Source organism: Apostichopus japonicus, chromosome 2, assembly GCF_037975245.1.
Source record: "Apostichopus japonicus isolate 1M-3 chromosome 2, ASM3797524v1, whole genome shotgun sequence".
NCBI lineage: Eukaryota > Metazoa > Echinodermata > Holothuroidea > Aspidochirotida > Stichopodidae > Apostichopus > Apostichopus japonicus.
Genome location: NC_092562.1, coordinates 11158790 through 11174560, shown reverse-complemented (window position 1 = coordinate 11174560; position 15771 = coordinate 11158790). Strand labels below are relative to the sequence as shown.

General features: G+C 40.1%; 1 protein-coding gene across 1 annotated transcript; it reads left to right on the top strand.

Annotated features, from left to right (window-relative positions):
- Positions 1–4716: 4716 nt before the first annotated feature.
- LOC139972805 (uncharacterized) lies at positions 4717–11348 on the top strand. Its single transcript, XM_071979202.1, has 3 exons — positions 4717–4778; positions 8425–9418; positions 10048–11348. The coding sequence occupies exons 2-3, from the start codon at positions 8441–8443 to the stop codon at positions 10813–10815; spliced, it is 1746 nt and encodes a 581-aa protein (XP_071835303.1). The 5' UTR covers positions 4717–4778; positions 8425–8440; the 3' UTR covers positions 10816–11348.
- Positions 11349–15771: the final 4423 nt, after the last annotated feature.

Below are 15771 nucleotides of genomic sequence, written 5' to 3'. Positions count from 1 at the left end.
AACGTCTTTGCATGTCAACGTCTGAGGGAATATTATCCACCCGGATATTATAACCCCTGCTGGATCATATTAATGAAATAACTCTCAAAACATGAATCAACTTTAACGAGGTTTACAACCATTTTCACACGATAGAGAGAATTGTAAAACATTTAGTCATATCCATCTCTGTTTTCAACCATGGAGCTATAAACCTGGGAGGTTTATAGCTCCATGTTTCAACCAAGCAGCTATAGTCTAGACTATGACGTCAGTATCTCGTTGAAGCTGTGTACTAGATGTAACAGTAATTGGACAGTTTCGTTAAGCATTCACTATGAACGTTGCTATAACCTGAAAGTATAAACATTATTCTCTGGGGAATGATTAATGATGACTCTGATCAAATTATCTGTGTCCAACGAAACAATTAGTGAATGTAACACGTATTTCAGTTCAGTGATGTGATGATGAGGCATTTCAAAGGGTGGTGTGAGCATTGGTATTGCAAATCACATTAAAGGCATTGAAGACTCGTCCCAAATCGCGTACCGCGCTCTGAAAAGTTAACTTTCGGTTGCTTGCAAGTGAAGTTTTCTTCCTGTCGTTACAAAATGCAGACAGCAATGAAACGTGGTACCTGTTATCTATATATCTAGACCTGAGATGTCCATCGCTGCTTAATACACTGTGTTGTGGATATTGACCGTACCTGTATGTATTGACTGTACACTAGTGTCTAATTACCGACGGTAGCAAGCTGTGTGTGTATTTTTTTTTGGTGGTGTCTAACACTTCTGTTACACCTCATTCGAAACTAGGTCAAATTACCGGCATGAGACGTTTCTTTGTGCGCGAGTCTTCACACCCTTTAGGCTAACGGAATGGAGAAAGAAATGTAAAATAAAATGTAATGAATTCCTCTCGTAAATTTGTGTCCATATCTTGTAATATAAGAAATATTTTGCAATGAGTTACGGTACTTTAAAAACTAATTCCAAACAACCGTTTACAATTGAACATAAGAGACCAAGAGAAGAGTTGAAACATTCTGGGAATATTCTATTTCATGAAAGTCGATTTTTTTTTTGGTGCTTATCCTTGGGTGTGGGCAAGTCCTCTTGGATTGGCGTTTGGTTCTGGCTAGGGCTTCGGCTTCGGCTTGTGCTCGGACTTTTGTGTAGTGAGTGCGCTTGAGTTCGGACTTTTATATTTTATGTGCCCGTGTTATGGCTGCAACTTACTCTTCAGTTTTGGCTTTGTTTTGTGTATACTTGGGCATTCCAAAGCGGTATTTCATTTAACTTAATGATATCACATATCATATAAAGAACCTTCCCTACATTGACTATATTACCATTTCGAGGGTATAAACTTGTATTATCACTGCAGATACAGGCGTGTTACTTGCTATTCTCGTCTAATGACTTCGATCTCATCATTCGCATAGTACGTTGCCAAGTGAGGGGGGGGGGGCACAAAATGTTTGTGCCCCTTGGTACCCCAATATGAAATTGTTCATGTCCAACAATTAAGGTTGGCGCCTGCAGCATATCATTTACTTATGTCTACCTCTTCAAAATTCTACAGAATTTTGAAGCTGATATAGCCTTAGTTCTGGAAACGATGAATACGACACCAGGGTCCCTGCGGTGGCCTCTGTACACCACGCCTACATGCTTCGCACTCTGCGTACGGTGCCAGCATGCATTACGCGTATTTTGTGTCCCCCTAAATGTTGCCGTGACCCTCCCTATATCCAAATGTTCAGCGACGCCACTGTTTGCATGAAATGGCTTATAACAAACGGTTCATACGTTCTGAATGAAAGATTCTTTCGTGTTAGCTGCGGTTAAAAAATATCCTAATTCAACTCCCAGTAGTTAGATCTATCGCTAGGAAAAAGTCTTCATCCTGATTGGAGAATCTATGTACAACGTGAATCACAAAGTTGAAGAAATCTGTTCAACAATTTACATATAGGACATTACAAAAGTATACAATTTCGTTGTTGTTGTTATATATGCCTCTTTTGGCAACCAGGAAATATTCATTACATCCCTTTAAGTAACATTACAGGACAGCGATACTTGAAAACTTGACCGTGTCGTTCAACACAGGGTGGTTGGTTACGACTGCACTTTTGATTGATGATTACATTTACCGTACGCGTACGTACCTATTCTACCCACATTGCTAAGTTGCGATCCCCAACCGAAGTGATGGCGCAGTTACGAAACATAACGAGGAAAAGGGACAAATTGAGGTTTTCCCCACGAACTGGAAAGCAAAAAACAGTGTATTAAATCTTCAGGCATGCACAGATCCAAGGAGAGTGAACAGTGAACAATCCCCTTCTTAACCTCATACAAAATTTGAAAATGAGCTATAAGCACAATCTTGCGTTTAGACTTCATCATATAGACATATTAAATTTTAGTTTTTTTTTTTCTGGGCGAGGACCACTAGAGCCCTCTTCGTGAGAATCGCTGGTTTGAAGGAACCCAGGGCCAGACCTATATAATCCTTTATAAAATCCTGGAGACACCAATGATCTGTCATCATAATTCATAATACCAAAGTAGAAACCGGAGTAAAAAAATAGAATGCTTCGTAGAGGGGACGAAGCGAAATGGGAATTGAGCTCAGAAAGGAGAATGTTTGAACTTAGGCCAAAACTTACATATATACTGCACTATACCAAGTGTCTTAAACGCTGTTTATGGTAACACTGATCAGAGGCTATACAATAGCATTCTATCCTATCACGCAGTATGACCTAATTAATCCTATCCAGACTAAGAGAATGTTTGAACCTAGGCCTAAGTATATATCCTGCACTATTCCGAGTGTCTTATAAGTTTATACTGATCAGAGGCTATAGTACATGTGCATACTATCCTATCACGTAGTATGACCTAATTAATCCTATACACACTACAGTATGAGAATGTTTGAACATAGGCCTTAGTGTTTTTTCCTGCACTACACCAAGTGTCTTATAAGCTGTTTATGGTTACACTGATCAGAGGCTATACTACAGCATACTATCTTATCATGTAGTATGAACTAATTAATCCTATACCAACTATGATAAATTTGAACATGGGGGGCCTAAGTATACATCCTGCACTATTCCGAGTGTCTTATAAGCTGTTTATAGTTACATTGATCAGAGGCTATAGTACAGTATACTATCCTATCACGTAGTATATATGACCTAATTAGTCCTATACAGACTATAATAGTGTTGTCATGTCGTCATACAAGACCGTATTTTTGTAACGTATGCTTTATACTTGCCTCACATGCAAAGAGTGTAGCTTAAAAGAATTTTATTAAAATTATTAAAATTTATTTGCGACTTAAACAAGAGGAATATTATGTTATAACTTCCCGGTAAAAGTTCAATCTCTAAACATGTCGTTTTCGAGATATAACGATTTGAAGTTGACAAACTTGTAGCAAAAAGTAAACTTGAATGGAATTTAAGTGTGAAGTGTGATGTCATAAATTGCGCAAAGAAATAAAAATGTCTAGTTTTCTTGAATAGTTTTGTATCACCTTTTTGTTTCTTCAAAGATGCATGTTTTGGATTGGAAATGCATCATGTTCATTGGTATTGCGTAAGCTTCACAACCCCGTGTATGGAACATTGAAGAAACAACAACAACAACACACACACAAATCTCTCAATCCATCGTAAATTAAAACAAACTAAACATTAATATCAGTGTGCATCTATTATATCACACCTGCTTGCCTCCAGCCCGCTCTTTGGTACAAAATGTGACAATATCTGGATACAAGCACTGATACAAATACGACTCACCGTAGGTATGAATCGGTTCCACGAGACAAACCTCAGACAGAAAGGACCAGTTAGTTATAGGGGCAGAGAGACTGAGATTGATGAAAAGAGGTATCAGTTTGATTTATAATAATTTGTTTTCCAGAATTATTAGTGTGATAACATCACATTAAATGTATGAGAGTACCTTGTCTTTAAGAAAAGACAAACAAAAAAAGGGTAAAGGGAAAGACGATTATAGAGCCGAGATTATTATTAATGTGCCTCGGCGAAAATCTAGTAAATCGCAAGATTTGTTATATCCACAGAGGTATTTGTAGGTATTTTGTATTTGATATATTTTGTATTTGTATCATGGTATTTTGTATTTGCGCCAAACACATTCTTGTTTCATATGCTATAGTGTAGATAGCGTGCACAGTGCTATTTTGTGTGTACCGGTCTGCAATATGTACTGCACGCGTTCTTGCCGCCCGGCCAGCATGACGTGTCCATCAAATTCACAGTGTAAACAAATCGTGACGTCAGATATGCATGAATTTAGCCATGACAACGTGTTAAATATGCCCTGTATGTTTGAATGGCCTGCAGAAGGATCATTGAATATTCATTGTTTAGCATGGAGTTCACTGACAAATCTGGACGCGCATATCAACCGGGAACGCAGGAACAGTATAATAAGGTGATATATGCATTGCGTTGCTACCGTTACGCCCTGGAAAATACGCGTACGTATGATGTGCGCGTCTAATTAAGAGCCAATGCACACCTATCAGTTACACTGTATCACCATGCATAACCGCGACGTCATGCGGCATGACGTCACAACGCGCGCAAGGGTCGTGTTGATCCATTATTGCGTATAGCGTGCATCCGTCTCCATGAAGTGTTCGCAAACATCGCAATGCATGTACTATATATATATAGTGTACAGAACATCTTACTGCAACTTGCTGTGAACATCGGAAGTTTGGCTCCTCGCTAACGAGTAAGTATTCTATATTTAGTTACCCTTTAAAATCACCGGAGATGTGAATATTGGACCTCAGTTACGTAATAAATGAAGCATATATATGATTTTATTGTCCTGCCGTCATAACGATGCGATGAAATCCCCAACATCATTCTAAATACTTTAGCAGGGAGACAGTCCGGGCTGGCAAGGGGCGCTGGCATTTCACCACGCTACTATAAAACGTGTTGGGGAATGGGGTGGGGGGGGGGTGGTAGGCTACATATACTTAGTTGTTATGTGTAAGGTATGCCTATGTACTAGAGTAAACAAAGACTCCCATGAAACCCCTTTGTTGCAATTTGTGAAATTGCTAGGCCTAGTTATGTTTTGTACATGAAGAACCCACTATGGTGTATTTAAGAGTGCTTTTATGCGTGAATTGGGGGAGGGGGAGGGGAGTGTGGGTGGGGGTTGGGTGGTAGGCCGACAGTTTAGAATCAGAAGGGGAGTGGCCTTAACGCCAATAATGTGTATGACTCGTATAAATAAGTACCTGTGGGAAGAGGTGAGAGACCTATGTTTGTGTGTGTGTGTGTATATATGTGTATGTTTGTAAGGACATGCAAGTAAGGTGATTTATTTAGGCGTATAGGAGGGGAAGGGGTATAATGTAGCAAATGAGAACTTGCTGATGCAAGTTATTCTCTATTAATGTTTGGCCCTTTTCCATATTTTGACTTTTTTAAATTTTATATAAGTATTTACATGCATAGGCGTAGGAGGCGGGGGGGGGGGGCTTGGGGGGCTGCAGCCCCAACCAAATATCTTTGTGAAAATTCGGGTAATATGTTGAGAACTTTTCGGGCACCTACTAAAAGAAACAAACTTTGCATTGTGTTTTTCAATGGTTAATTAAACTTATATTATTATTTTCATTATTATTATTGTAACGACTTCCCCAATAATTATAACCAATATGGGAGGGTAATAACACGGCAAATGATTGTATGTTATTGGCCTGCGATGTAATAACCGATGCATGCCTTTATAATATGCACATTAACCCATTGAACGCGAAACATTTTGGTTATATTTTTCGGGCAAGCGATCGTTACAGCCCCCCCCCCCCCTCCAATTCAAATTGGGCTCCTACGCCTATGTTTGCATGTGTGTAGCGGCAAACGGTTCACCCATAGCAATGACACTTCTCGCCTTTTATTATAAATTTATGAATTAATTGATGAGTGTCCCTTGAAAATGTATTCTTAGGGCGTGGATGGCGGGGAGAGGGGTCGTTATGTGCAAATGCGCCATTGATAGAATTCGTGCACGCGTCCTAAAATGGATATAACATTTACCTCTGTGTGGGTGGATGTGTGTGTGAATGGGGATGGGGGAGGGGAGGGGGGGGGGGTAAGAGCATGAATGACCGGTTGATGGATGATGATGAAGAGTCTTTTAATGTTGTATTTAAGAACATTTTTGACCAATGACGTACTTCAACAAGGAGGACCTTTTTAATCGAAAGTTATATCTTAGTAAGTCATAGGTTGTTTAGTTGACTCCCTTACATACGAGGGGAGCGGGGGGGGGGGATTAACATAGAGCAAAAGGCAAACGGATTTCTCTCAATACGAAATGCTGCCTTGAGTTACGAGGTTTACATTTCTATGAACACCAACTTAGGAGGGAGCAGGTGGATGGGGGTGGGGGGGATAATGTGACGAAGCGATGAGGTAGAAGGAATGCGAACATTTGATCAACAAGAAGGGTATTTGGAATCGGAAGTGTTGGTAAGTTGGGGGGGGGGCGGGATGGGTGGGGGGAGGAGCAAGATGCACTAGGACTACTCTAAATAAGTGATAATATCTTTAGTTTATATTTGGACTTCTAGAGGTACATTCAAAGAGCTTTATTATCATATTTCTATGCCTGTATGTGCTATCTACTATTGCGTGCATTACGTAGCTACCTTTGCCTGTTGCAATTGGTGGCAAGCTTGGAAAAAGAGGTATAAATAGTGGCGTGCGCAAAAGAGTTGGGGCATGGATTCCACCCATCTCTGGTCGTCAGTCGCGGAATATTGTTCAGTCTGGGGAGTTTCACATTCAGCTGGTGAAGAATTGGACCACCTCCATGGGGGGGGGGGGGGTTTCAACAACACACAAAGTATTTATTAGCCACCCCTCTATTAATATAGAACTAATTTATAGCCTATAACTATGCATCAGATTGCACCATTCGACGTCTACTACACTGGGTGAGGATCCCCAAAACTCCTTAATAGAAGACGGATTCAATGACCCCAGAGCACTACCCCTTCCATTGGTAAATCCTTCATTCGCATCTGGCCCTCCCATAAATCTTCAAGCCCTTCTTTGATCAGTCGGGAAAATGTTGTGAATTTATCATTATTTATTAGCACAACATTCCGTTTAGAGCTACTTATAAAGACCTAGATAATAGTCAATGCACTGGCGGAGGACCCCCAGAGAACCCCATACATGGGAAATGGTTTAACTCACCCCACGGAAGCACCCCTATTTCAAAAATACTTCATTCGCATCTGGCACCCACAAGTTCAACCCCTAGTTAAAATTGGAATTTGGCCCCCATCTTTAAAATCCTGGTATTGGTGGTACATGTAGCAAGGGGGGGGGGGGGGGAGGCGCTGCATAGGACCAAAGGAACATTGGCAGAAATTAGTCCTCTAGTTTTCAGTTATATTTAGTCATGGGGGAGTGGGGTGGCTGGATGGGTTTCTTTTTCTTTCTCTAATGAATTCCATGATCTGGACGAAGAGGTTGGGGGGGGGGGGGTGGAATGAAGGTCAAAGTTTTATTTCAAATTAGAAAATGTCTTCAGAACTCCATGATGTTGGCGTATTAAGTATATTTACCAACGAATCAAATTGTTATAGTATACAGGTCGGGATAATGATTGTAGACTAGGAAAATAAAGATAAATGTTTTAGGACGTAGTTAAAGAGAATTTGGCAGGCTATCAATTTCACATCAAAAGGTATAAAAACTATTTTAAATATGCATATGCATGCAGTTAGTGTTACGAGAGTCTTAGAACAAATTTCATTAGAATATTCTATTAAGCGAAAAAAAAAGGACAGTAAAAATATTGCTTCAGAAAACTGTGTAGTATATAGGTGAATCAATACTTAGTGGATTGGAATTACAATTATTTATCACAATATTGAACTAAATAGGTGTGGCAAAACAGAGGAGGGTAAGGGGGGGGTGGTGGGGAAATTCTCCCCACCACTATCGTCAGTTGAGAGTTGGGGATTTTATACATTCGGTCGGGCAAGAATTAGGCTACTTCTACAGGGCTTCATCCATAACGGTGAATGTCGTTAATTCAGTCTGGGAATTTTTAAATGTCCCTGTACCCCCCCTTCATCCCCCTACCCACACTTTTGAAATTCTGTGCACGTCATTGATACGAAGTGCAATGAATTTAACTAGAATCTCTGTATGAAACAATTAAAGTTCTTCACGCAATAGAAGTTACAAGAGTTGCTATTTTACTATGCACTATGAGATGTTACCTACAACATATAGTTGCCATTGAGAATAATATGAAAAGTATGAAACGTTTACACACAAAAAGTATGAAATTTATAAAGACATCAAAGAATGAAAATATTTCATTGTTCATAAAATAGGTACACAATTTACGATATGGGTTTCAAGCCGAAGAAGAACCGCGTCCATCCTATTGGAAACAAGAAAAAGCAACAACGCAAAGAGAGAAAGCGAAGGAAATTAGCTCGATTTGTCCAGAAGATCTTTCCCTTTTCTTGTTGTACTGGTGACAAAGAGTCCGACAATGCCGTGTGTCCGGAAACCTACACTATCTGTGATGAATATGAGGCCCATAGGAAAACAGCCACCCCTCAAGAGAAACCTACTACCAACCAAGAAGAGGCCCCTCTGAGGAAGAAATCCGCTTCCAATGACAGAAGCTCTCCGACAACAATTCATCCAGGAAAGACCTATAGCGACGTCGATCCGTTCTTGGCCCAACCAAAGTCAGGGAAAAGATCCCCCACAATCAGCCAAAATACAAAGCCTGCCAATAATACCTTAAAAGCTGAAAAATATGCAGGTATGCCTACCAATAAAGTCCAACCTTCAACGAAGGTAGACGAAGAAGGTTCTCCTAGAAAATCTTCCCTCGCAATTTCGAGCCTTTCTTGCGAAGTTGTAGCTCGCTTACGAGTCGCGGATAAAAGTGTGAGCTCGCACGAATACTTCGACGCCGTTGAGCCGATCGATTCCGAGGCCGGGTCTCCGAAACCACGTGACCATTCAGACGACAATTCATCGGATGAATACGTCACTGCCTCAGAAGATGAAGAACCACCCAAAGAGAAGACCGTCTGCACTGTGGAGAAGCTCGACTGCGCTAAGGAGCAAGTTGAAACTCCACGCGAGGAAGTGCAGAGCGAAGGAGGACAGCCACTCGTACAAGAAGAGCAATCACGTGTTGAAGAAGAGCAATCACGTGTGCAAAAAGAGCAGCCACGCGTGCAAGAAGAGCAGTCACGCGTGCAAGAAGAGCAGTCACGTGTTGAAGAACAGCAATCCCGTGTTGAAGAACAGCAGCCCAGTAATTCCGACCCTCAGAATCAACAGGAAGATGAGGAGGAAGAGGAGGTTTGTTGTTCTACTTACTTTTCTCCGAATTGGCACATAACCGATCACATTTTGTATGATATCTAGAAGGTGATTAAGACTTTCTTACTTTATTTAATGATTTAGTATTATTCGATCCTAAAGTCCCATGGGACTAAGTCAATAACTAAGTCAATTAATGACGAATATTCGAAAATTGTAAACATTTTCGATTGAGCGACAAATACACTTTTTTTCTTTATTACAATCACAGATAATCGTTAAAACAAAAGAAAAGACAAGATGGAAAAAAAAACATAAAAAATATAATGCAAAAACAAAACAAAGCAAAATAACCTAAAACGAAAAGAAAAGAAAGCAAAAAGAAAAGAATGCAAAACAAAACAACCTAAAACAAAAATTCGTGTCGACGGATGATGCTTTTGGTAAATCACATGAATTTAAATATACTTCAGGCTTCAATGTGCATGAACATGTAGGATGGGGATTCTGGTGGTTTACCTGGGGGGGGGGCAGGGGGGGGGGGGAGGAAACACAAAACTACAAATAGGTATATTTGTTTCAATGATTTTACAGTATTAAAGCACTCGAAGTAATATTCATCGTTATTTCTTTTTCTTAATTTCTTTTTAAAAAAATGTCATTTTTAGGAGCTTCTTAACTACGACGACTTCTTCCCGCTGATAACAAGAAGCAAATGTGGTCTTCGTGGGTGGATTTTTCCACGCGGTGTCACCCAGTTTCACATTCAACCAGAAGGTCCACACAGATTTCACAAGTTTCACAACATCATGTCATGCGGCATCATCCACACGATGTGGGCCGTGGCATTCTACGTTAATTCGCTCGAAGGTGGGCAGATATTCCGCGGTGCGATATGTCCCGATGGAGTCGAGTGGATGCTGCGTTCAGTCATTAAGAAGGGTAATACTGCACATCTTGAGAACTATCGTCCTCAGCGGTTTCTGACAGCTATCGAAGCATTCAACGTGGTGAGAAGGAAGTGCAAATCGGGTATGCTCAATTGGGACATGGAGAGCATCCTCGCCCCTTACAAAGCCCTCGGTATCGATCTACCGAAGGGAGATCAACCGACCGGAATCTCAATGGAATTCATCGCACCACAATCGGACGAAAGTGCCCTAGCACACCACGTAGCTCAGTTACAAGTCGAGGATGGGGACGCCTTACTCTATTGTTTCAGCGGGAACTTTATAGTCTTTGTACCCACCGGTGATGGCCGAATTCTCCTCATGGATGAACATCCTCATGTCGAGCTGAAGGCAGGAGCAATTATCCTCGTGTGTTCAAGGACCAGGGAAGATATACAAGACATGCTTAACAGGTACTACAAGGAGCACTTCAATTCATCTTTCAACCTCGGCCAAGGAACAAAATTTTCATTCCAAAAATATTAACTCTTATATCAGAGCCAATTTTACAACAAAAACAAAACTTTAAATTTATACATTTTTTTATATGAAGAACAAGAAATGAGAGATTCATGTCAACAAACTTATTAAAAACAATTTTTATATCAAGTGATATGCGTGAAAACCAAAAAAAAAAAAACTGGAACATTCGATAAAATTTCAAAGATGGTTTACCGGAAGAGAGCTTTTGGAGGACAAGTATAGACATGTCAGATGAAGGAAGGTGATGAGATCAGAATAGCGGAGGATGAAGGAGAAGGAACGGAAGAGGAACAATTTGGAGGTTTGACTGCGGCAACTAGCTGCCCACTTGGAGTGACCCGTGAAGGAAAGCTACTACCCCAGATATTACTATTATCTACAGGATAAGTACAAATCTTGTCTCGTAAAAGCGTCTAATCAGTACTCGACTTGTAAGGTTTGCATACTTGGTAGACATAATTTATTGCTGGTGGTGATTAACCTGTTACCCAGAGAGACCCGTTAGTCACATTAGAAAAGAATCACCGCCAGTCCCACCATCCCCCCCCCCCCCCCTCTCTTTCACAATGTTGCCTAATGTTGATATGTTGAAATATATTTATACAGCCGATATTGAAAACAGAGCAGCAGAAGTGATGCTTTGACAAAGATGGACAGACGTGGGCGGTAGATACTACTACGTAGGGAAAGAAAATGAACAGGATAGGGCCATGAATCATCCATTTTCATATTCTCAGGTAAGGTTACCCAACATCATGTATCAGTTGCTGCAGAACTTCAAAGCCATGCCTTCTATCATCAACTCTCGCAATCTGTGTACCAAACAAGGGGTGACATATTGTCATCTGGGGGAAGTGTGTTCTCGGGTAATAGCCGCAGGTGTAGGGGTAGAGGGCGGGGCAAATGGCTCGCAGCCGCTGGCTGGTTATACTCAAGGAAATCCGGGTATGGTGAAGGGTCCTGTGGTATGAGGGGCCATTGAAAACACCGTTGATAAATTAATATCTGTCTATATTGTCTGCATAGCCACCCGTACAGTATTCCTTACCTTGCTGAGTATGGGTTAGAAAGTGATAAACACGTGACATTGACATATAACATGGACAGATGATTCACCTACTTGCATGTAACGACCACTGGGACTCTAGGATGGACATCTAAAGTTGAAACACCAGACAAATTCACTGATTAAGGGCAGGCTGATTGACTATAGTTATCTAGAGTCACCCCGACGACCAAATACGGATATCGACCAGACAGACAGTTTTGACTAAGCAATGGACACACATTGACCGAATGACCGATTGACTGTCAGTTACAGAGTAACTGGAATAAGTATGACTGATTGATTGAATTGACATCTTACTGACTTACCTAGAAACCATACAAACAACCGCCTACTTAATGACTTTCTTATTTTATTTATTTATTATTGATTATTAATTTTTAATAATTTTATTAATAATTTTTTATTTATTGATTTTATTGTTAATTGACTGAATTATTTCACAAATAGGAAATGATCGCAGTGAATGCTGACTTTATTGTGGATGGAATGAAGCACATACTTGCTAACTGATTGAATTACTGACTCACTCAGAGGAGTGGGAATACATAAAGGACTTTGTGTTTTAGATTGACGATTTATTGAAAGACTGACTTAATTAATTGTTGAGACCCGCTGGCTGACTGACTGTCTGACTATGTGTCTGACTGTCTGACGGTGTGTCTGACTGTCTGACTGACGATGTGTCTGACCGACGATGTGTCTGACTGTCTATGTGTCTGTCTATGTGTCTGGCTGTCTGACTATGTGTCTGACTGACAATGTGTCTAACTGACTATGTGTCTGACTGTCTGACTGACTATGTATCTGACTGACCGACTATGTGTCTGACTGACTATGTGTCTGTCTGACTGACTATGTGCCTGCCTGACTGTCTGACTATGTGTCTGACTGACAATGTGTCTAACTGACTATGTGTCTGACTGTCTGACTGACTATGTATCTGACTGACCGACTATGTGTCTGACCGACTATGTGTCTGTCTGACTGACTATGTGCCTGCCTGACTGTCTGACTATGTGTCTGACCGACGATGTGTCTGACTGTCTGACTAGGCGTCTGACTGACTATGTGTCTGACTGACCGACTATGTGTCTGACTGACCGACTATGTGTCTGACTGACCGACTATGTGTCTGACTGACCGACTATGTGTCTGACTGTCTGACTGACTATGTGTCTGACTGACTATGTGTCTGACTGTCTGACTGACTATGTGTCTGACTGTCTGACTAGTGTCCGACTGACTGTCCTTTTACTGTCCGGTGACTGACTTACTGGCTGTGGAAGAAATTGAGACGCTGACATGCTAACTTGCATTGTAACGGACTGACTGACTGATTTATTTATTGACTGAATCAGTACTGAATATCCAACTGCTTGTCTGGTGGACTGATGAACAATAGTCTGTCTGGTTGGCTGTGTGTGTGTTTGATTGACATGCTAACATGATGAATAAGAAGCGGATGAATTACAGATTGACTGAGTTAATTGTTGACTATAAATGACTAACCATAGTTATTGACTGACTGACTGACTTACAGACTGAACATAATGGACAGACTGATCGACTTACTAAATGACGGACAGACAGCGAGACCTGTATAACATGAACGAGATACTTACCGACCGATACACTCCCGAGCACATGGCGTAATCACATGTATGTGCTGCTATAGCAGTATATAGCATAGACTCACGCACCGGGCAATGTTGGGATGCGTTCATGCTCCAGCATAGGCAAATTACCATTTTTGTAGGAAACTCATAACGTTCAAAATTCATAAATATTTGTAAATTTGTCAAATAGTCAAAATCAGTTATACACTTGGGGACATTTTAATTTGAATCGTCACAGGCTGCTGATCACTGTAAAATGAAAAATATTATGTAATAATTTAGGGGATGTTAGTATATAGGAGATGTTATTATTTGTCAAAATTCATTGAAGAACTAGAAACAGCAACAATCAGAAAAGATAAAATAATCAAAAGCACTATAGGGGCGACGGAACAGGATTGAATCTGGCCGGGAAGGAGAGCGGGGAGGGAGGGGGGGGGGGATTAACCACAAGGTTCTCTCAAAACCTTCGGGGAAAAATATTCGTCCATGTACTTCACTAAAACATCCAAGGTATGCATATTGTGTCAACACAATATTCATCGATAGTGCCTGTAAGTTTTGAGAACAAGCATCCTCAAACTTTTCCTCAAACTTATTGTGACATTCAAGTGTTCCTAATACTTGCTTTACAAGCAGGAATGTAACACTTCCATATAGCTTGAATTTAATTTAAGCATAATCTTAGCATATTAGGATCGGACAATAAAGAAACACAATATAAATAGCACGTTAAAGTCATCGTTACTATCTTAGGAGTATATGCATGGAGTGGGGAGGGTGTGGGGTCGGGTATGTCAGGGAGATACATACAGCAGAAACGTTCATCTTTAAATTTTTATGCTTTACAAGCAGGAGTGTAGTATCATATTATTTATATATATATATATATTTAATATTAGGCATGTACCGTAACACATAGCTTTTTTTTAATGTAAGCATATTCTAAGCATATCAGGATCGGAAAATAAATAAACACACCTTAAACAGCACTTAAAAGCCATCCTTACTATCTTAGGAGTATAGGCCTAAATGGAGTGGGAGAGGGTTTGGGGGTCGGGTATGTCAGGGAGATACATACAGCACAACTTTTAATCGTTAAATGTTCATGCTTTACAAGCAGGAGTGTAGTATATTATTTATATGTATAATTAATATTAGGCATTTAACACATAGGCATATATCTTTTATTTAATGTAAGCATATTCTAAGCATATCAGGGTCGGACAAGACATAAACACAACTTAAGCAGCACTTAAAAGCGATCGTTACTATCTTAGGAGTATAGGCCTAAATGGAGTGGGGAGGATTTGGGGGGTCGGTCGTGTCAGGGAGATACATACAGCACAAATGTTAATTTTTAAATTTTCATGCTTTAGAAGCATAATTAATGTATAATTAATAGTAGGCATGCATGTAACACTTCCATATAGCTTGTATTTAATCTAAGCATAATCTTAGCATATCAGGATCGGACTATAAAGAAAAACAACATAAATATCACGTAAAAAGCCACCTTAGGAGTATAACTAGAGTGGGAGGAAGTGGGTCGATGTTCATCGATGGTATCTGCAAGTTTCGAAAACAAGCATCCTACAACTTACTGTTCCCGGTATAAACCTATTGTGACATTCAATTGTTCTTCATGCTTCTTATAATAGCAGGACTGTAGTATCATTTTGGTAGTTATATCTATAAATACTGTTAGGCATTTACAACTAATCCATATAGCTTGTATTTAAACATTACCTTAACATATTAGGATGGACTATAAATGTAACTAAGGAAAGCAGGGAACCGTTTCTATAGTACATCGTACATCGTACATCGTCTTATACTGAGCATTACACTTCGTTTGTGCACCTCTAGTCTGTATATAGTAGGGCCGCGGAAGAGGGTTGGATCTAAACCAGGGTGGGAAGCGGTTTCGACGGGTTCCTTTAAAAAAAATCATTACAAAGGGACTTATTTGTTTTTTTGTTGGAATAACTATGAATTTTCCCCCATTTTTTTTCGGCTTTTTAAATGATAAGAAACATCCTTTTTTTTGTCATTTTGTCAGTAAACCTTTCCAGGCAAAAACCTAAAGATAAAAAAGTTCACTTATTATTACGAACAATTAGCCTGGCACTCCTTGAAATGTGTTAGTTTTTATCTTGTGCAGTTGGGTATTATTAAAATAGTTAAGACCAAGAGAGCGAGGGAGAGAGAGAGGAAGGTTCTTTAGTGACTATATTAACTTATCAATATGAGGATATACTGCATTAGCGCCCC